Genomic DNA, 21,420 nt, shown 5'->3' on the forward strand with positions numbered 1-21,420 from the left:
TAATTAGAATTTAATTATATTAAAAAATTAGATTAAAATTATGGTAGACTAATTATATTGTTATTAATTAATTATATTAAAAGATTAAAATTATGATAAATTATTATTATTTTATTATTTTTTATTTTTGATATTAATTTAAATATTTAATTTTTTTATTATTATTTTTCATTCTCTTATTCTATGTTTTATTCTCATAAATCTTGCTAAACTAAACAAGATATTGTATATCTTCTTTTCATTCCTCTTTTATATACACATAAAATTTATTAAATTATTTCTCTTCCGTCTAATAATTTTGTTTCTCTTCTATTTATATTTCTTTTCTTCAATATTTTATTGGTTCTTATTTTTCTAAATTTTACTTTAATTTATGTATTTGTTCTTATTACACCTAACATTTTTTATTTATGTGTAATATACATTCTTATATATGTTATAGAAATATGATTTGATTCCATTAACTTGCCAAATTTTTTAAAAAATCTAAAGCTAAAGCACAAAAATATATTTATAGATATTTTACTTTTTTAACTAAAAAATATAATATTTTTTGCCATATTTATTAAAATTCTAAGTTAAATATGAATATTAATTTTTGAAATAGAATAAATATATTTTAAATTTTTTGCATCTAAAAATAATATTCTATCAATGTTAGAATATTTAGATGGATAAGTAATAGTTAATATAAAATTATTTAGGATGGATAGAACTAAGTATATCTTTTTATTGAAAATACGAATTTAAAAATATTATATTCAATTCTCAATAGTCAACTTCTAATTGAACCATTGTATGTTCAAAAGATTTTTAAAGTATTGAAATAATATTAAGTACATAATTTTTTGTGAAAATTTAATTAATTCAAGATATTTATTGTCGTTGATTAAAAAAATAAATTGAAATGACAATTTAATATTTTTATACTCTTAAAATATTATTTATTTATTTTTCTAGCATTCTTTATCATCCAATGATCACATTAATATAATTTAATTCAGTAAATTTATTTATCATCATTTGATTGAATAAAAATTTTATTTTATCTGAAAATTTCAAGATTTCTCAACCAAAAGATCATGCATGTTAAATCATTAAGAAATATAACTGGGAGCGCAAAAGTGTTCCTTCATTCGAGAACATGATTAAGATCAGAGAGCTTGGTCCTTGTGGTTCTTTTATCATCGTGAACCAAAACTTTCTGTATCCCTAATAGGGCTGAATCACATAACCGTTATATAAGTCATTTAATGTGAAATTACTTAATTTATAATTATAATTAATATATGTATTGCCCATAAATATATTAAGAAATAATAATTTCCTAACAATCTTTCATTTGGACTATACATACATATTTTCATGAGATAATCACATCTTATAAATTTTATGCACACATATGAATATTATTATCCTGATTACTTTAATAATCTAGTGTGTCTCATATATAAGTTATGAAATTACCGTAGCTTTTATTACATTAGTGTCGCAACGAAACCACGATGATCGTCATACTAAAATACTCAACCATATAGATCAAATTTGGATCAGAAAATTCAGAAATTATATGCAAAAATGATCTCATGCATGCTTATTTCCAACTGATCCAACTTGAATAAAAATTCTATTTTATTCGGTGACAGAATAAGATGAAACTGCAAGAGTAATGCCCAGACTCATAGCGACGATGACTAAGTGATGAGTTTGTGAAGAAAGATGGGAGTTGTGAAGGGGTAGGCGGCGATGGGCTCAACAACGACGATGACAAGAGCTATGAGAATTTTTGTGAAGAAGTCGAGAAGAAGAAGACTCTGGGTGAGGATGACTGGGTTTCTCTTGCATGGCTATAGAGTATAGATTGAAGCTATGAATAACTGAATCTGTGATGTGAGGCAAATTCTAATTCCTAAAAAGTGTTTTATATGTATATATCCGGGACGGATACACCCTAAATCCGACCACGCCCTGTCCTGAGCAAAATCAGTCTCGACTCGGGTAAGTTATTACCCTCCCCAACTGGGTATGGACGGGTCGGGTATTCCTGCCAAGTCTAACCACGTATTGATACTTCATTTATTAAGGGTTTATCACTAGTCAATGGATTGCTACACACACAAGACGATATTCTAATTCCTAATAGTTGTTTAAGCGTATGTATGAGATGATCACTCAACAAACTCAAATTGATTAAGACAAATATTAATTATTTTTATATTTTAATATTAAAAATCTTGAGAATTTGATTTTAAGTATAACTTTGTAAAATATTTATAATAATAATTACTACATATATTTTATTTAATTTTTTAATACAATTTTTTATATAATTTTATGTATTATTTTGTATAGGGTACGAAAACATACACTAATATATTTAACTATTAAATTATCAAAAACAGCTTTTTGCACTATATACATTTAATGTATCTATTAATAAATTATTTTGTATCTTGTATTGTAAATTTTGTACACATTTTTTATTTATGTTTTATATAGAATATGTCTATTAATAATAGTCGTAATATATAGCCATAATATGTTCGTATAATAAATATCTTTATATTAATTAGGAATTATTTTATAAAATCATTTTTTAGTCCCGTTCATTAGAAAGTAGAGAACCAGAAATCCTGAAGAATATGTGCGTTTAAGTAGAAGTTTCATTTTTATTTTATGTTATTTTATATTATATAATATTGGACAGTATCCGAAATAATGCAGAAAAGGCTATTATCAAAGAAATCTTTGAATTAAAACAGCAAAGAACTTGGATTTCTAGTTTTGGTTTGATCCAAAAGGGAGGCTAATAAAGTTGCCAATTCATAGCTAAAGAAGGAGCCCAGTCAGAATTAGATTTCCGGGAGTGGCTAAGTGCAAATAGTTCGGTTCATGCCGCTATTATGTTTTATTGTGGTTGTTACGAATTTGAATTCTTTAAATTTTAAATTTTCACTTGAGATGGTAAAGTGTGATCTCTCACTTTTGAATAGTTTTCTCTTATTTTCTCTATAAATGGTGAGAGATCACACTTTACCCTTTAAAATAACATTCAAAATTTAGAGGATTCAAATCCGATTGTTAGGAACCTGGCTATATTAGTTTTTTTTGTCTTTCGATTTGCCTTTTGTTTTCTTTCTCTTTTGTATCTCATTCACTCAAAACAAAAGAAAATTAGGCTAGTCAGGAAAACGAGTTTTAGAGTGTGTTGCCAGTCAAAAAGAATCTCACACCATCTTGATTCGTTTGCAGCTTGAATTAGAATTACGGATCCCTCTAGTGGTCACGGAATACGCTGCAGATGCTGATTTCAGAGAAGGAGATTTGTCAATATACGCATGCCGTTCATCGCCATTCCAAAATAAGATTATCCGATTCGTGCATGAATGCGACCAGCTATCGCCTGTTCAATCGTTATAAACAACAAACAAAGCTTTCAACAAAAATGCATCTGATCAAGGGATGAATACAATAAAAGTAAAAAATAAAACACTTACCTAGTGCAAGGGTCAATTGATATGAACCTTCAATGTACTTGGTTGTCACTTGATTCAAAAGAACAACCTACCAAACACAATCAAGATTTAGTTTTTGTTCACTGTTAATGAAAAACAAAATTATACAGACATCTATTTATATATGATTACATCAGTAAGCATAAGAACTTTTTATATCCACAATTTGAATGATCGTATAAAAGAATAAATTTGATCGAATGGCAAAAATCTAAGGTGGAAAAGAACAGTAAAAGATAACAGAGAAAGCCATCAAGTATTGGGCGAAGAAGTCAAGGTAATAAGAGCAACTTGATTTGTTTGCAATCACAGATTATAAAGTTAAAAAACACCTCTGGCAGAAAGAATAAAAATAGTTTCTTACAGCCAAACAGAACTTTCTTGCAAGCTTCATCAACTTCAAAGCCATTTCATTCAATAACCGAGTCCTGAGTGCCATGTCATCAAAATCTTGGCGGAAATGGAAGGTGACACTGTCAATAATGATGATTTTTACCTGGAATAGCATAATCAGTACCGATCATGATAGAACTCTTAAAAATGTACAACAAATATTAATTGAAAACAATTGGAAAGAAAACAAAAAGCTACTTCTATAGGTCCACCATGTCTAGAATCCAGCAAATACTATGTGACTGACTAATGCTAAAATAAAAATCGAGAATTGTCATCAAGATGCATTTATAAAAGTTATCAATTAATGGATAAAATATACTCACATCTTTATGCTCTTCAATGAATTTATCTAAGTAATTCACCAAAGCAATTTGTTCAGTATAGCTGCAAACGCGAAAATAGAATATATTTTCCAATATACTATTAGGGTGCATTTTGACTTCGCAATCTTGAACATTGTTGTGAAAGTGGTGGCTATATTCTGGCATGTCTTCTATGCATGCTTCCGCAATTTGTAAAACACGTTCAACCATAAAACTTCCCTCTGTGTCTGAGTATAACACACGTGAAAAAATTCCAATAAATGATCTTAATAAATCAAATGTTGCATGAGTTATAGATCTGATTAAGGCTCTTACCAATGTATATTGCCTTCCCACCTAGACCACCATACTCTAGTGGAATCTGAACATTTACTGCAAGTTGAATCCTGCAAATGTAAACAACCAAATTTCACTACTAAAATTAACCAAAATAATTCACAATTTAGGATGAAATGAAAACAAGAACATGAGGCGAAAAATTGGGATGACAAAGCATACCCAATTTGTGTTTTACCAATGCCGGGAACTCCACCTAATTAAATAAACATAGAATTATATTGCAACCCGTAATAAGGAAGAAGGAAAGAAGAAAACTGTTGTAACATTCATGCTCGTAAACAAGTTAAAGAACATGCAATTTAATTAGAAATCATAAACAATTTGATCATATTAGGAGAATCCAAAGCAGTCGCTAACCTAATTCAGTAACTTCTTTGCAGGTAATCCCTCCACCAAGGATGTTATCTAGATCCACACAAGATGTCGTAATGCGAGTACTAAACTTTTCCTCATTGAGCATAGTCCACGCGGTCTGACCACCTTACATGACACGAAACACCAAATGAATAAAAAGCAAAACAAAAAGGAAGGATTATATGAAATTCTTTGGACAATCATGCACAGTAGAATCCTAAAGCAAATTGAATTCATAACACACAAAACAAAATATAAGCATTCCAATAGTAAGGGAAAGTCACATACTCACATAACCTGGTAACCGTAATATTTTATAAAGAAATAGAATGTCAAATAACTCTTAATCATGTCCTCCTAATAGCATTTCAAGTTTCAACTTCTCCATCAGCCAGTAACGTTCACATACTCATTGCGCGGACAATTTCTTTTGACGAAGATTAAACTAATGGTTTAGGAGAGTAAACTACCTAGCTATTAATTACTTGGTATAGATTCAGTCATAGCGTCTATAACATAATCCAAGCTTCCAAAAGCTTTGATCACATAACCTGAAACTTCTGTGGCACGGTAGTTCCATTTTTCAATAGTACAGCACCAAAAACAATTGAAGAGAGCTTTCCCTGTCATCATTCTGTTTGGACCATTACTTTTTAACATAAATTAACAGTATCCACTCTATTCCTTAGAGTAAACCACCATTTTGAACCCACAAAAGATTGGTGACATCAGCCCCCAACAAAAGGATTTAGTCCGCCTCACAAAATGCACTGAAGTCAGATTAAATCAATCCTAATTTCCTTGTTACTTCACCACTATGAAATAATGGTGTACTCATTTGAAGTTCATAACCGAACACAATTATTACATATAAAAATACCAGAAAAAAAAAATCCCAAAATTTTGATATCAAGCCAAAACTAAACAATTGCCAAGTTAAAAAATAGAAAAGAGAGAAAAAAAAATGAAATAGCAACGCTATATGACCAACAAATATTATTAATTTGGACCAGTATTTCACCGGCAAAAATTTGCACCTATATTTACAGTATTTGTACACATAAAGCACATGGTTTACACCTATACTTACCCAAGTTTAAACATAAGTCAACACAATTTGCACCCACATTTATCAAAGTTTGCATAAATAAATCAGTAAAATTTATTTGTTGAAGATAATTTGATACTTATACTGACCAAATCCTGGTCCAAATTGATAAAAAATGCTCAAGAGTTTCTGAAAATGAAAAGTAGCCATTTATGAGAAAATCAGAATCATCACATACCATAGAGGTTAGAAGTATTACTACTATTCCCAATTGATCGGTCCAAAGCACTGGTTTGGGATGCATATTTCCGAATTTCACAAGCCTCATCCTCAGATACTTCGATATCTATTCAAAATCAAATAATGCGCATTTCAAAAGCTAAAACCGCTCTCTTTCTTTCTTTTATTGAACCCTAATAATTGAAAAAATGCAGGGAAAAGAGGGAATGAAAAAGCAAAAAAAAAAAAAAAAAGATCGAAAGGTTAACCTGTGGCAAGTTGTGAAGCGGAAGCACGGGAAATGGAATGGAGTGAAGTGTAGCCAGCTGCCAAGAGCTTCCCTCTCTTCGAAGCTGATATTGGAAGCATTCCCACCTCCATATCTCTCTTAACTATCTTTCATCTTCTTCACTCTTGACTGGTTAGTACTTAGTAGAGAATGTTTGGAACTACAAGAATCGGAATTCATTTAAAAATGGAATTATTTTTGTTATAGTTTGAAACAAATAAAAATAAATAATTTTAATTTATTTCACAATTTTAATTTTTATGTTTACAAATTAGATTAAAAGTGGCCAATTTTTAAATTAATTCTCGTAATAACCATGTTTAATTTGAAAAATAAAAACATATGAACTATGAAGTATGAATACTTCGTTGAGTTGCGTATCCATGTGTCATGTGTTGAAAACATGTCAGACACTGACATGTATGGACACTTGTCCGACACGTATGTCTGCCGTATTCAGTTGTGTCTTACTAAAAAATAAAAAAAAAAATTTCGGATACGTTTGAACACACCTAGATATCATCACGTGTCAACATATCCGGCCTTATTCTTAATATGTATTCTTGACATAAATTTATAAATAGTATATGTTATTATTTATTTAAACAAAAAATATTTAAATACTTTATATAATTAAAATAAAACATTAAAAGTAATTAAAAAATTAATTATGTTTTAATATTAATAAAATATTAAAATATCATTACGATTTATTTAAAAAATACTTTATGTGTGTGTGTGTCTTACACAATGTTCTAAAAACCGGACCGATCATCAAACCGCTTTAGTTATTGGTTTACTGGTTCAATCGAAAAAACTGTTTTAGAATAAAATAATAAATAAATTACAAAGGACCAAACATGAGGTACTCCAAGAACTCCTATTAGATGCAATAGCATTCAACATTATCACATATTCTCACACACACATACAAAGCCTTAACTCAAAGAACAACCATAGCAAGTGATTCGGAAAGAAAATGTAAACACCGAAACAATCACAAGCATACACAACATGTGAATATTTTTATAGCAAACATAAAATAATAAAATAACTCTTCTAATGCGTATCCGAAAATATCCCAAATCAAGAAAACTACATAATCTGATCCACTTGATTCAGAAAGCTACATATATTAGAAAAATTAAGAATCAACTAAAAGAAAAAGAAAAGGAAGGCCTGGTTGATTCGATTCAATTGCCTGAGAAGAAGAATCAAACAGGGCTGAGAAGCTGAGAGTTTAAATGTTAAACCTCAATATTCAAATAACATGACTCCATTATTGTTATTATTACACCCTTCTAATGTCACAAACTCAATATATATTATAGTCCATTGACACTTGTGCATTCACAACTTGGCCTCATCATTCTGATTCATACCTTAAGTAGAAGAAAAAGTCCCAATCAGCTTTCATTACAATTTTATCCAGAGAGTTGGGGTTTTGGTTCGGAGTTCATGCCGATGATGATGACAAGAGGGATGAATCTGTGAATCAAGAGGGATGAATCTGTGAATCAGTAACATAGGCAGTGCAAATTTTAACAAAGCTCATCACAATGATTAACAACAACAAAAAGCACTGAAGGAACAGTGAATCAGTAATATAGGCAGTGCAAATTTTAACAAAGCTCATCACAATGATTAACAACAACAAAAAGCACTGAAAGAACAATGAATCAGTAACATAGGCAGTGCAAATTTAATATTTAGAAGTTATCAATTTAAAATTTATCATCAAATACAATCAGTGAGCAAAGCCAATCAATCAAGCACTGACTGAGCATTCTGTTCTGATTCTGTGACTGGTCAACAACAAATTCAAGTTACAACAACAAATTTAACAAACCCTAGTAAAGTCCCGATTTACAGCAAAAAGGCAAATTTATTGATTACCAATTCAGCAACATACAAAAATACAGGGAGAAGGAAAATCTGAAAAAGAGAACACTAAACCAAAATATTAACCAATAATCACAAAACACTAAACCTTCACCCATCAATTACAAACAAAGCCAGCAATTACAAACATTAGCACATTATAAAACATTCCAAAACACTAAACCTTCACCCAGCAAAACCAGCAACTACAACAAAGCCATCAATAAATTTGAACAAAAAAATTAAGAGCCATCAGCAACTAACAGTGCCATCGAGCCATTAGTAACAGAGCAAAGAATTGAAAGCAACAGACTAACAGAGCCATCAAGCCATCAATAAATTTGAAAAAAAAAATTTTAAGCCATCAGCAACCAGCAAATACAAGACAGATCCATCAGCAGCAGGCAATTATAATTTACAAAGCATTACAAGAAAAATGGAACAAAAATTGAACAACAATTTCAGAACTTCAAACGAAGAAGAAGACCGAACATTCAGAAATTAAAAGGAAGAAGCGGAGGCGAAGAATGAAAGCAGGGCCACTAACCTGGGTTCTGTGCCGAGAAGCCAGCGAAGATGAAAACGACGTGCCGAGCTACCTGGGGAAGAGGAAGATGAAAACGATGAGCCAGCGAAGATGGAAACGACACGGGGAAGAGGAAGAGCGGCAGCGCTGAGGAGCTGGGAACGCCGGCGACGATGAAGGGCTAGGGTTTTGCTTATGATTCGGGGAAGAAGGGAGGGTTGGTGATACGGAACGTAACCCAGGATAAGATGGAAGATCAAAGAAAGGGACTCCTCTACCTCAATTTGATTTTCTGATGCAACAGTTAAGGGAATCACTCTACCTCACCTGTTCACACCCAAGTTTCTCAAAGAAACTCAAAGAAAATTTCATTCATAAAAATTAAGAAAAAAATGGCTACTAGGTTTTAGAGGGTTTTTATACCTCTTAAAATTAAATCCCTAACTCATAAGTTCACTAGAATAAAATATGGGCCAAATCATAATTGGGCCTAAAACAAACAAATAACAAAAATAAAATAAATATAGAATAAATTCTAAGAAAGTGATGTCTCTTTTAATTCATCTTGACTAATGAGAGTCTTCAATGCATCTTGTAAAATAGTAAGACGTGTGACTTTTGATTATGACAAGCAGTAAGACGTGTGTCTTCACTAGTTCATCCCACCAAAGCAAGGCATAGTCAGAGAATGCAACTACTGCCAAACGAACCTTCTTTGCCTCAGAGTAATTATGACAAGCAAAAATTCTTTCTACCTTACGTTCCCACTCCAAATAAACTTCAGGATCATTTCTCCCTTTGAATGGTGGTATTTGCATCTTGATGGCGTTGATATTGCTATCTTGACTTTTGATAATCGTTAATCATTATCTTGCCCAATTCTTGATGCATCTCCTGAACACATGATTTAGCCATATTTACAAAACTTTCTTTTATTCTCTTAGTTGTTGCTCTTGTAATTGGACCAATTGGCATATGACAGTTTTCAGTTTGTCCCATAGGGCTCGTATCATTCCCTCCCTCCTGAAAAAGATTCGTCCTCGAATCTGCATCACAAGCAAAAGGAGATAGGTCAGAGACATTAAAAGTAGCTGATACATTATACTCACTTGGAAGGTCAATCTTGTAAGCATTGTTATTGACCCTTTCGAGCACTTGAAATGGACCATCACCCCTAGGGTCTAACTTGGATTTTCTTTGAGTAGGAAATCTCTCCTTTCTCAAATGAACTCACACCCAGTCACCAGGTTCAAAGATAAGTTGTCTTCGACCTTTATTCACCCGTTGGGCTATCAACTTATTTTTCTGTTCAAGCGATTCACGTACTTTCAAGTGCATTGCTTTAACATTTTCAGCTTTACCTTCTGCATCCAAGCTAACAATATCACTCAAAGGCAAAGGTAATAAGTCTAAAACAGTTAAAGGATTAAAACCATAAAAAAGTTCAAAAGGAGAAAACCCAGTAGAAGAATGAATAGTTCTATTATAAGCAAACTCAATAAAAGGTAAATAATCTTCCCAAGTTTTCAAATTCTTACCAACAACAGCACGTAATAAGGTCCCTAATGTTCTATTTAGGGGTGTTTGCGGTGCGGTTTGGTTCGGTTTTTTAAGGAAAAGCCATCTGATCCGATCGTTTAATTAAGCTGCGGTTCGGTTTGGTTCGGTTTTTTTTCAAGGTCATCCGAACCAAACCAAACCAATTAAAATCGGTTTGGTTTGGTTCGGTTTGTTCGGTTTTTTCAATCAAATAAAAAAAATTCTACCATACTATTATGCAAAGTCATAACATTGAAATCGACAAACCGAAATACACAAAAGCTAACAAAGTCTTGATCTAATGAAATATAACGACAACAGAATTCAAATACGACAATTAAAGAAGTTTAATAGTTCAACAGTCAACACAACTGAAAATAAAAATAAATTGTCATTAAACTGATAGCAAAGTTATGGTATGGTGTCTTCTAAAAATAAAAATAAATTGGCACAGGAGGCAATGCAGTCGGAGATCTGATGCTTGTTGATTCATTCGGAATAGGAACTGGAGGCAATCCAGTGTCGCCCATATTCTCACTTGAACTGACGTCAAACTACATAAACAAATACAATAAGTCAAGGACAGAAATCAGCAATAAACAAAACAATAAATCAAGGATAGAAACCAGCAATAAACAAGCAATAAACAAAATTGAACAAAACCTGATAATCTAAACAAGCAATAAACAAAACCAGCAATAAACACCAATAAACAAGCAAAAAACAAGCAATAAACAAAACTGAACAAAACCTGATAATCTAAACAAGCAATAAACAAAATCAGCAATAAACAACCAATAAACAAGCTATAAACAAGCAATAAACTAGCAATAAACCAGCAATAAACAAGCAATAAACTAGCAATAAACCAGCAATGAAAAAGCAATAACCAGCAATAAACAAGCAATAAACTTAACAAAACCTGATAATCTAAAAATTAAATCAAGGACAAAAACCAGCAACTGAAGTTTAAATCAATAAGCAGCAATGAACAAGCAATAAACTGAACAAAACCTGATACTCTGAAAATTAAATCAAAGACAGAAACCAGCAACTGAAGTTTAAATCAATAACCAGCAATGAACAAGCAATAAACTGAACAAAACCTGATAATCTGAAAATTAAATCAAAGACAGAAACCAGCATCTGAAGTTTAAATCAATAACCAACAATGCATCAGTAAAGTTAACCTGAATAGATGGCTCGGGCTCCATATGCACTCAAATCGGTGACTGGCTGTCTTGATCGTGGGTGACCCTACAGAACCCAGAAACGCTACTAGGTGGAGGCGGCGAAGTCGGAGGTGGCGAGGTGTGGTGGTCCTGTGTCGATCGTCGCCCGCCGGTGCTGTCTGCTGTGCTACACTGCTACTCTGTGGCTTTTGGGACAGTGGGTAACTGGGTGGTGGCGACTGGCGAGCCAGGCGAGGTGCTGTGTTGAGGGATTTTCATCTTCGTGGTGCACCGGCGGTGGGGGATCTGCTATGTTCGGCAGTGGGATTTGGAGGAAGTAAGGTGTCGAGTCTCAAGGAGGTGGGTGGCTCAGGCTGGCTCTGTGGCTGGGTCTAGGTGAGTGGGTGTGCACTGTGCAGGCCGCAGAGGGCGAGGTGTGGTGGCTCAAGCAGGCTGGCAGGGCTCTGGGTCTTTGGGATTTTGGGGTTAGGTTAGGGTGGGCGATTTGGGGAGGGACTCGCGCAGCATAAGGTAACGTGTTTGCTATTTGGGGGGGTGGGGCTCTGGGGGGATGGGGTAGGTAGTTTTTAATTTTTAGGGTTTTGGGAAGACCGGTTCGGTTCGGTTAGGATTTTGGTGGCAAGAACCGAAAACCGAACAGAACCGCAAAAAAACAGCAAAACATCATTTTTTTCGATTTTTTTGGTTTTTGGTTATTTCGATTTTTGATTTTTTCGGTTCGGTTGGTCGGTTTAGTTCGGTCCGGATCGATTTTGAACACCCCTAGTTCTATTTACTACTTCAGTTTGACCATCAGTTTGAGGATGACAAGTAGTGGAGTATAATAATTTTGTGCCTAATTTACCCCATAAAACTTTCAAAAAATGACTCAAAAATTTTACGTCACGATCAGAAACAATAGTTTGGGGAACACCATGCAAACGCACAACCTCTCTAAAGAACAGATCAGCAATATTTGTTGCATCATCAGTTTTATGGCATGCAATAAAATGAGCCATTTTACTAAATCTGTCTACCACAACAAAAATGCTATCTCGACCTTTTTTTGTTCGAGGCAAACCAAGAACAAAATCCATAGAAATATCAACCCACGGATGCATAGGAATAGGTAAAGGGGCATACAAACCATGTGGTAAAGACTTAGATTTAGCCTGTTTACATGCAACACACTTAGCACAAAATTTTTCAACATTTCTACGCATGCGTGGCCAATAAAAATGTTCAGATAACACATCCAATGACTTATGCACACCAAAATGACCCATAAAACTCCCATTATGTGATTCAAGAACAAGTAAGTCCCTCACAGAACAAGCAGGCACACAAATTCTATTACCACGAAACAGAAAACCTTCATGTCTATAAAATTTGTTAAATGCACTATGTTCACAAGAAGCATAAATAGCAGAAAAGTCAGAATCAGTGACATACAAATCCTTTAAAAACTCAAATCCCAATAACTTAGAGGTAAGTGTAGTAATCAAAGCATACCTCCGAGATAAAGCATCAGCAACGACATTATCTTTACCTTGTTTAAAGGCAATCACATAGGAAAATGTTTCAATAAATTCCACCCATTTAGCATGTCTTTTATCAAGCTTACCTTGTCCTTTTAAGTGCTTCAAAGATTCATGATCCGTGTGAATCACAAACTCCTTAGGTAAGAGGTAGTGTTGCCAAACCTCTAAAACCCGAACCAAAACATATAATTCTTTGTCATATGTTGAATATTTACGCTGAGCTAAATTCAACTTTTTACTGAAGAAGGCAATGGCTCGTTTTTCCTGCATTAAAACAGCACCTATACCGATCCTAGAAGCATCACATTCAATCTCAAAGGTTTTATCAAAGTTAGGTAAAACAAGAATAGGAGCAAAACACAAACAGTCTTTTAGGGTATGAAATACAATGTCTTGTTCCATTTCCCATTTAAATCCAACATCCTTTTTTATAACCTCTGTGAGAGGCGCAGCAATGGTAGAAATTTTTTTTACAAATCTTCTATAAAATCCAGCTAACCCATGAAAACTTCGTACCTCAGAAGCATTCTTAGGCGTTGGCCATTCACGAATAGCCTTTACCTTTTCCTCATCAACTTCAATTCCACTCGCACTCACAACAAAACCAAGAAATATAACTCGATCAATACAAAAAGTGCACTTTTTAAGATTAGCATATAATTTTTCTTTTCGAAGCACTTCCAAAACAGCTGAAACATGTGACAAGTGGTCATCCAAACAAGTGCTATAAATGAGAATATCATCAAAATAAACAACAACAAATTTATCCAAAAAGTCCCGCAAAACATGGTTCATTAGACGCATAAAAGTACTAAGGGCATTAGTTAACCCAAAAGGCATTACTAACCACTCATATAACCCATGTTTTGTTTTAAATGCAGTCTTCCATTCATCCCCTGGTTTTATTCTAATTTGATGATACCCACTTTTCAAATCAATTTTAGTGAAAATGCATGCACCATATAACTCATCAAGCATGTCATCTAACCTAGGGATAGGATAACGATACTTTACCGTAATTTTATTGACTGCATGACAATCCACACACATTCGCCAAGTACCATCCTTCTTTGGAACCAACAAAACTGGTACAGCACATGGACTCATACTCTCCCGGATGTGACCTTTGGCTAATAACTCCTCCACTTGCCTTTGAAGCTCCTTTGTCTCTTCAGGATTACTCCGATAGGCTGGTCTATTAGGAATGCTAGCACCAGGAATAAAATCAATTTGGTGCTCAATCCCACGTGGTACGTCAGTAGGGAAGACATCGGCAAATTCCTGCAACAAAGAGACAAAGCTATTTGGCAAATTTGGGTTAAGGTCAGTGTCAGAGAATAAAGTATCCCTAAACCGAATCATAAACAAAGCTTTTTTGCCTATTAAAGCACTCTTTAAATCTCTCTCTTTTGCAAAGAAACACAATTCGCTCTCAACTTTCTCAATTTTTTTTGTATTTGTACTACTCTCATGACATGGACTCTTTTCTTTCTTTTCACTCACCTTTGGGCCTTTTGCTATATTCTTTTTTCTCATAGCCTCTTTTTTCTCAGATTTTTTTGTGATCTCACATCCCATGTTCCCCTTGGTATCCTGTTGAAGCTTCAACTGGTCAAGGTAAACCTCCTTAGGTGATAAAGGAGCAAGAGTGATCTTGCGACCATTAAAATCAAAGGAGAATCAATTCGTGTAACCATCATGAAATGCTCGACGGTCGAACTGCCAAGGTCGCCCCAATAATAAATGACAAGCTTGCATTGGCACCACATCACACAATACCTCATCAACATACTTGCCAACAGAGAATGCAATTGTCACCTGTTTGTCAACCTTGATCTCTCCACTGTCATTCAACCACTGCAATGTATATGGTTTAGGATGTCGAACACATGTCAAACCCAATTTCTCCACCATAAGTGTACTAGCCACATTAGTCCAACTCCCGCCATCAATAATTAGACTACACACTTTTTCACCCACCAAGCATCTAGTGTGAAAAAGATTGTGGCGTTGCTCGAGACTTTCTTCTTTCACCTGCAAATTCAAAGCACGTCTAACAACAAGAGATTCACCATGGACTGCATACTCAACATCACCATCAGAACAATCCTCCAAAGATGACATGCTATTATGATCAGAGTCATCACCATGATCAGAATCAGACACAATATCATCACCTCTAATAACCATCAATCTCCTATTTGGGCAATCACTAGCATAATGACCCATACCATGACACTTGAAGCATTTAATATCTCGATGTCTAGAAGTAGCAGAAGAAGAGTTAGAATTACATTTCTTCTTCGTAGCATCAAGCAATGCATTAGATTCAACACCCTTAGTCTTTGTTGTATCGGCACTACGAGACTCCCACTTTGGATTAGCATGCGATAATCCTCTTGGTGCTCTTCTTTGTTGTTGCCTCTCCACCTTCATTGCCATACTGACCAAATCCTCCATCTCCACATAATGATGTAACTCCACCACATCAGCAATTGCTCTATTCAAACCATCCACAAATCGTGCCATAGTAACCTCAGTGTCCTCTTCTATGTTGGCAGTAATCATAAGCATTTCCATTTCCTTATGGTAGTCTTCAACGGACTTAGAGCCTTGAGTTAGTCGATGTAACTTCTAATGCACTTCCCTGTAGTAGTACGAAGGCACAAATCGTTTCTTCATGAGGCGCTTCATAAGATCCCAAGACTCTATAGGGTGATCATCATTCCGCCGTCGTGTCTTCACTAGTTCATCCCACCAAAGCAAGGCATAGTCAGAGAATGCAACTGCTGCCAAACGAACCTTCTTTGCCTCAGAGTAATTATGACAAGCAAAAATTCTTTCCACCTTACGTTCCCACTCCAAATAAACTTCAGGATCATTTCTCTCTTTGAATGGTGGTATTTGCATCTTGATGGCGTTGATATTTCTATCTTGACTTTTATGTCGATGTGTTATAACCCCATCAGAGTCATCATCAGAAGGTACATGATTCTGACGCCGATTTCGGAAAGGTCCTTGTTTAGTAATCTTGGATAGTGTCTGTGTCACCTCTTGCTTCCATGTCAACTAAAGTATCTTTGAAATGAGCTGCCATAACAATGAATCTGTAAAAAAAATGTTATAAAAGGACCTCACAAGCACTCACTCACGTGTTTCACTCAAAGATGGACACTCGTGTTTATTCTCAAAATTGGCTTTTACCCTCTATTGAACTTATCACTCTTGCCTTTTACCACTCTTGAATCTCTTTGACTGTTGCACTTTAGAAATCAAATAAAATAAAAGATAGAGAAAATCCGACGCAACGATAAGAGGAGAAGATGGACAGAATAATAAAAAGGGACAAAGACACAAAAGACAAAAGATAAGAATAATAAAAAAAAATAAAAATAATAAGAATAAGAATAATAATAACGTACGTAATGATTTTTTTTTGAGACTGTTGCTTCGTTTTTTTTATATAAGAACATAACGCTTTTTTTTTGTGTTTTGTTTTTTTTAATAGTGCTACTGTGTAAACTTCAAAATATGCACTCTCAAGTATGTAGTCTTTTTTTTTTTTGATTTTTTTTTGGGTACTCAAGGTGTGTTGGCAAAAAAAAATTTACTAATAATAAGAAGAAACTTCAAAGGGCGTACTCTTTTTTTTTTACGAATAATGAGAAGAATGATAATAAAATAATAAAAAGGAAGGACAAAAAGAATAATGATGAACACAAAGGCAGCAAGGAAAGAAAATAATCCTAGGAAAAGGAATTAAAAGCCAATCAACAAGAAAAGAATAAGATGTAAGGATAAAGTGACTATGCGTGGCTGGAAGTTTTTTTTTTAATTTATATAGAACACAAAAAGGGTGAACGTAGACTAATGAAAATTAATCTAATACCTGAAATCTGATACCAAATGATACGGAACGTAACCCAGGATAAGATAGAAGATCAAAGAAAGGGACTCCTCTACCTCAATTTGATTTCCTGATGCAACAGTTAAGGGAATCACTCTACCTCACATGTTCACACCCAAGTTTCTCAAAGAAACTCAAAGAAAATTTCATTCATAAAAATTAAGAAAAAAATGGCTACTAGATTTTAGAGGGTTTTTATACCTCTTAAAATTAAATCCCTAACTCATAAGTTCACTAGAATAAAATATGGGCCAAATCATAGTTGGGCCTAAAATAAACAAATAACAAAAATAAAATAAATATAGAATAAATTCTAAGAAAGTGATGTCTCTTTTAATTCATCTTGACTAATGAGAGTCTTCAATGCATCTTGTAAAATAGTAAGACGTGTGACTTTTGATAATCGTTAATCATTGTCTTGCCCAATTCTTGATGCATCTCCTGAACACATGATTTAGCCATATTTGCAAAATCTTCTTTTATTCTCTTAGTTGTTGCTCTTGTAATTGGACCAATTAGCATATGACAGTTCTCAGTTTGTCCCATAAGGCTCGTATCAGTTGGTTCATGAATGGTTCTGCATGTTTTGTTTTTTTTTCCCAAATAAATAAAACGACGTCGTTTTATTCGAACTGGTCGGCTACCGATCCAGTCTAATCTCCCGGTTCGACAGTTTTTAAACGATTTTTTCTCCAGGAATTATAAGTAGCGGATCAGACCATTTTTATTAACGAATCCCAGTTGAACCGGTTCGACTGGAGGTCCGGTCCGATTTTCAAAACTTATATCCCAAGATGTTGCTTGTTTTTAGTTTTGTTTTCTTTTGGTCATAATGTTTCTCGTCTTAAAAAATAAAATAAAATAAAACAAAACAGATATAATATATTAATATTGCCAATTGGACTAGCTCAATTGGTATAGAATTTTATGCTAATTTTTTCTTTTTCAGAATCCCAAATTTTAAACCTTTCTGTGTACCAAAAAAAATATTAATATTAATATTAAAATATTAAATATAAATTATTGCCATATGTTATACATTTATATTATTATTAATAGAAGAGTAAATACCTAATTCGGTTCTTATCTATTTTTATAAAAAATAAGATGATTTTTGTCTAATAAAAAAAACACTTTGATTCTCAACCTTTTTATTTTGGAATAATATAATCTTTTTGTTAAAAAAATATAAAGTAGTAACAAAAATTAATTTTTTAGAATTTTATTTATAATTTGAAAAATTCATTTACTGATGGCGGTTAAGTGGAGAAAAATTTTTATTAGAAGTAATATTATATGGAGAACAAGTAATTACAACACAAAAATTTTTCAAAGAGAAAAAAATAGCATCGAACAAGAAATAAAAGAAGAGAATTGTAATGTTGATGGCATTGGTATTGCTGTTAACGATGGTTGAGAAGATAATGATGATTATAAAATATAATTGCACAATAAAAATAGTAGAAGTAGAAATTATAATGATGAGGATGAAGAAGGTAGTAGTAATGGTGGTGTAGTTAGTCCTATTATTGAAAAGAATTTTGAAGTTTAAAACTCCACAAATTATAAATAAAATCTCTCACAAAATTAACTTCGATTATTATTTATTGACTTTTTTAATTAAAAAATTGTATTGTCCCAAAATAAAAAAATCAAAGTGGAAGTATCTTTTATTTTTGGACAAAAATTATCTTAATCGTCATAAAAATAGACAGAATCGAGTTAAATGTTTACTCTTAACCGGAGCAAGCAGGATTTTGGTTCCTAGGGTGGGCTTCATTCCTTCAGTGACCACATGTTCTAATTTCTTCTAATAACTAAGGATCGTTCCAAACCAAGTTGGGTTGGTCTAGTAGTTAGCTCATTAATTCGTTTAAGTAAGTGTCGGGAGTTCAAATTCCACCTTATGCCTGCAACAGCCTATTGACCAGCGACAAACTCTTAAATAGAGTTACGATCCGCAATAGATTAGTCTTTGACCTGATGAACCGGAGGATACGTTAGAAAAAATACCTAAGGATCGTCCCATGCACACATGTTGCGTTTGTTTACAGGGACGGGACACTGAGACAAAGACACAAAGACACAAAATCGTGTTTGACAGATGAGACATAGATAGAAATATTGTGTCCAGAAACATTGAATTAGTACATTTTGTGTTCATTCTGACGGAAAGAACCAGAGACACTAACAAAGAACAAAACTTATTTTTTATTTTTTCTTTCATTATTTTTGATAATTTTTCATAATTATATTTGTCATTATTATATTTTTCTTCTCAGATATTTTAAATAAAAAAATAAAATAAATTATATTTTTATAATTTGTTTTAATTTACCACCAAATAAATATAAAAATACAAAATTTTGTGTCTCTATTAATGTCTTGTCTTTATCCTGATTTCAGATTCAAACACTGACACAAGGAACAGTACTCTGGAAATTCACGTCCCTGGAGTTGCTCTAAAATTAATTTTCACTCTCTCTCTCACTTCATGTACGAAGTTAGTCCACAATGTATTTTGGTCGGGTTATATTTAGTATACAAATAGCATTTCTTATTTTAGTCAAAACAACGTGGTTTGATCATTTTCACTCCATCTCTGGACCTTCACCTATGCAAAAATCTCTCACTTATGAGCCACACATATCTACATCTTAAATAGTTTGTCTTTATGTTCTTTTGAGCATACCTTGCCTTTCGCTTCAGTTAGTTGCTTAGTTCCATATGCTAAAAACTACCAGGAGAGAAGAGCATAGTCCAACAAAAAGTGAAAAGCAAGACAAAGTTTCCTAGCTATCAAGAGCGATGGTTGAAACTGATGGAAGGGAAGAACAACCAAACCAGTCATCCACCATGAAGACAACTAAAATTTTTCGTCTCATTACAAACTCCACTCGTTATGCGCCTCTACTTCATACACGGCGGAAAACGCATCTGGCTCTCTAGTTTCCTCGAAACCGCCGGCTTCCCGGTCATGCTCATTCCCCTTTCCATTTCCTATATACATCAAAGATGCAACAAAACAACCAACTCTGCAAAACCAAAGCTTATCTCTATGCCTACGGTGTATCTCTTCTTCCAGTGTCCACTTTTTGTCTTATACAGGCCTCCCACCTCTCTTTCACTGCCGTCTTCGCTTTCCTATTGGTGAAGCAGAAGTTCACGGCTTATTCGGTGAACTCCATAGTTCTGTTGACCATTGCTGCTGTGGTTTTGGCCCTACGGTCCAGTGGGGACCGTCCTCACGGTGAGTCCACTGGGAAGTACATAGTTGGTTTTCTTATGATTGTAGCCGGGGCTGCATTATACGGGTTTGTTTTGCCTCTTGTGGAGTTGGTTTACAAGAAGACCAAGCAACATATCACTTATTCTTTGGTCATGGAGATTCAATTCGTTATGTGCTTCTTTGCCACTTTTTTCTGCACTATTGGGATGATAATAAATAACGACTTTAAGATCTGTTACCACTTTATTACCCCAAGAATTATATACATTTTAAGAAATACTTGCATGCATGCTCGTGTGGTTTATTTAATGCTTTCTCTAAAAACTTTTCCAATCCCTTGTTAGTAATGAATAAGGTTAGAGAAACACTATTTCCGTCAATTTCAACCAATATTATAGTAGGTTGTCAAACAAATTTGGTATAAACCTTACCGCATTTATGATGAGTTTTTATTAAGTTTGGATTTCGAATATTCTTATTTTTAAGAATTCGAATACTCTTTTCCTTCTGTTGAATGTTAGCTGCAATGTTAGTGCTTAGTGGTATAATGTTGCCTTTTAAGATTTTCTCAATTTGTAATGTTTAAGACAATTTTGGGAATTTCGTTTTGCAGGTGATTCCACGAGAAGCTAGAGATTATGAGCTTGGAGAAACAAAGTACTATTATGTGTTAGTGTGGAGTGCTATGATGTGGCAATTTTTCTTCTTGGGAGCAATAGGAGTTATCTTCTGTGCCTCGTCATTGTTGTCTGGGATTATAATTGCCGTGTTTCTGCCTGTGATCTTGTACAAGGAGAATTTTGAAGCAGAGAAGGGGGTTGCTCTGGTACTTTCTCTATGGGGCTTCGTGTCCTACTTCTATGGAGAGATCAAACAAGAATGGAAGAGGAACAAAAATCACCGCCTCAATACAGAGCAAGTTCAGTGTCCCCCTCTCTCTCTTATTCCATGATTGACAAGTCAGTCATTGTCATGATTTCACCATCTTAGGTTGCTTCTGCTTCAATTGTCAATATAGCAGGTCGCCCTGGGGCCCATGATCTTGACTAAACAAGGAATATCCATTCCCATCTTTTCAACAATGGCGGTCCATTATCATCCTTAGATGGTAACATCTTTACCATTGAATGTACTTAGTAGTA

The 21,420-nt window shown here is 33.8% G+C and overlaps 1 protein-coding gene and 2 pseudogenes across 1 annotated transcript; 1 reads left to right on the forward strand and 2 right to left on the reverse strand.

Moving 5' to 3' along the window:
• Positions 1 to 2,733: 2,733 nt before the first annotated feature.
• Positions 2,734 to 6,656, reverse strand: LOC112784837 (DNA repair protein RAD51 homolog 3). The gene is made up of 9 exons (XM_025828169.3): positions 6,464 to 6,656; positions 6,214 to 6,321; positions 4,931 to 5,053; positions 4,733 to 4,766; positions 4,550 to 4,620; positions 4,235 to 4,461; positions 3,880 to 4,011; positions 3,498 to 3,564; positions 2,734 to 3,403 (listed from the first exon to the last, which is right to left on the reverse strand). The coding sequence occupies exons 1-9, from the start codon at positions 6,573 to 6,575 to the stop codon at positions 3,228 to 3,230; spliced, it is 1,050 nt and encodes a 349-aa protein (XP_025683954.1). The 5' UTR covers positions 6,576 to 6,656; the 3' UTR covers positions 2,734 to 3,227.
• Positions 6,657 to 9,727: 3,071 nt separating this feature from the next.
• LOC114926045 (uncharacterized) lies at positions 9,728 to 16,052 on the reverse strand (annotated as a pseudogene).
• A 39-nt stretch (positions 16,053 to 16,091) lies between these two features.
• LOC140183201 (purine permease 1-like) lies at positions 16,092 to 20,754 on the forward strand (annotated as a pseudogene).
• The last annotated feature ends 666 nt before the right edge of the window (positions 20,755 to 21,420 follow it).

This window comes from Arachis hypogaea, chromosome 20 (assembly GCF_003086295.3).
Source record: "Arachis hypogaea cultivar Tifrunner chromosome 20, arahy.Tifrunner.gnm2.J5K5, whole genome shotgun sequence".
NCBI classification, from domain to species: Eukaryota; Viridiplantae; Streptophyta; class Magnoliopsida; order Fabales; family Fabaceae; genus Arachis; species Arachis hypogaea.

What these genes read in the sequence shown, in the direction of transcription:
- LOC112784837 (XM_025828169.3), bottom strand. Translation starts at nt 6,575, where the DNA reads ATGGAGGTGGGAATGCTTCCAATATCAGCTTCGAAGAGAGGGAAGCTC. An exon ending in TAATACTTCTAACCTCTATG is followed by an intron (nt 5,054 to 6,213) that starts GTATGTGATGAT and finishes GTGTCATGTAAG; the next exon opens with GTGGTCAGACCGCGTGGACT. An exon ending in ATTGGTAAAACACAAATTGG is followed by an intron (nt 4,621 to 4,732) that starts GTATGCTTTGTC and finishes TTACATTTGCAG; the next exon opens with GATTCAACTTGCAGTAAATG.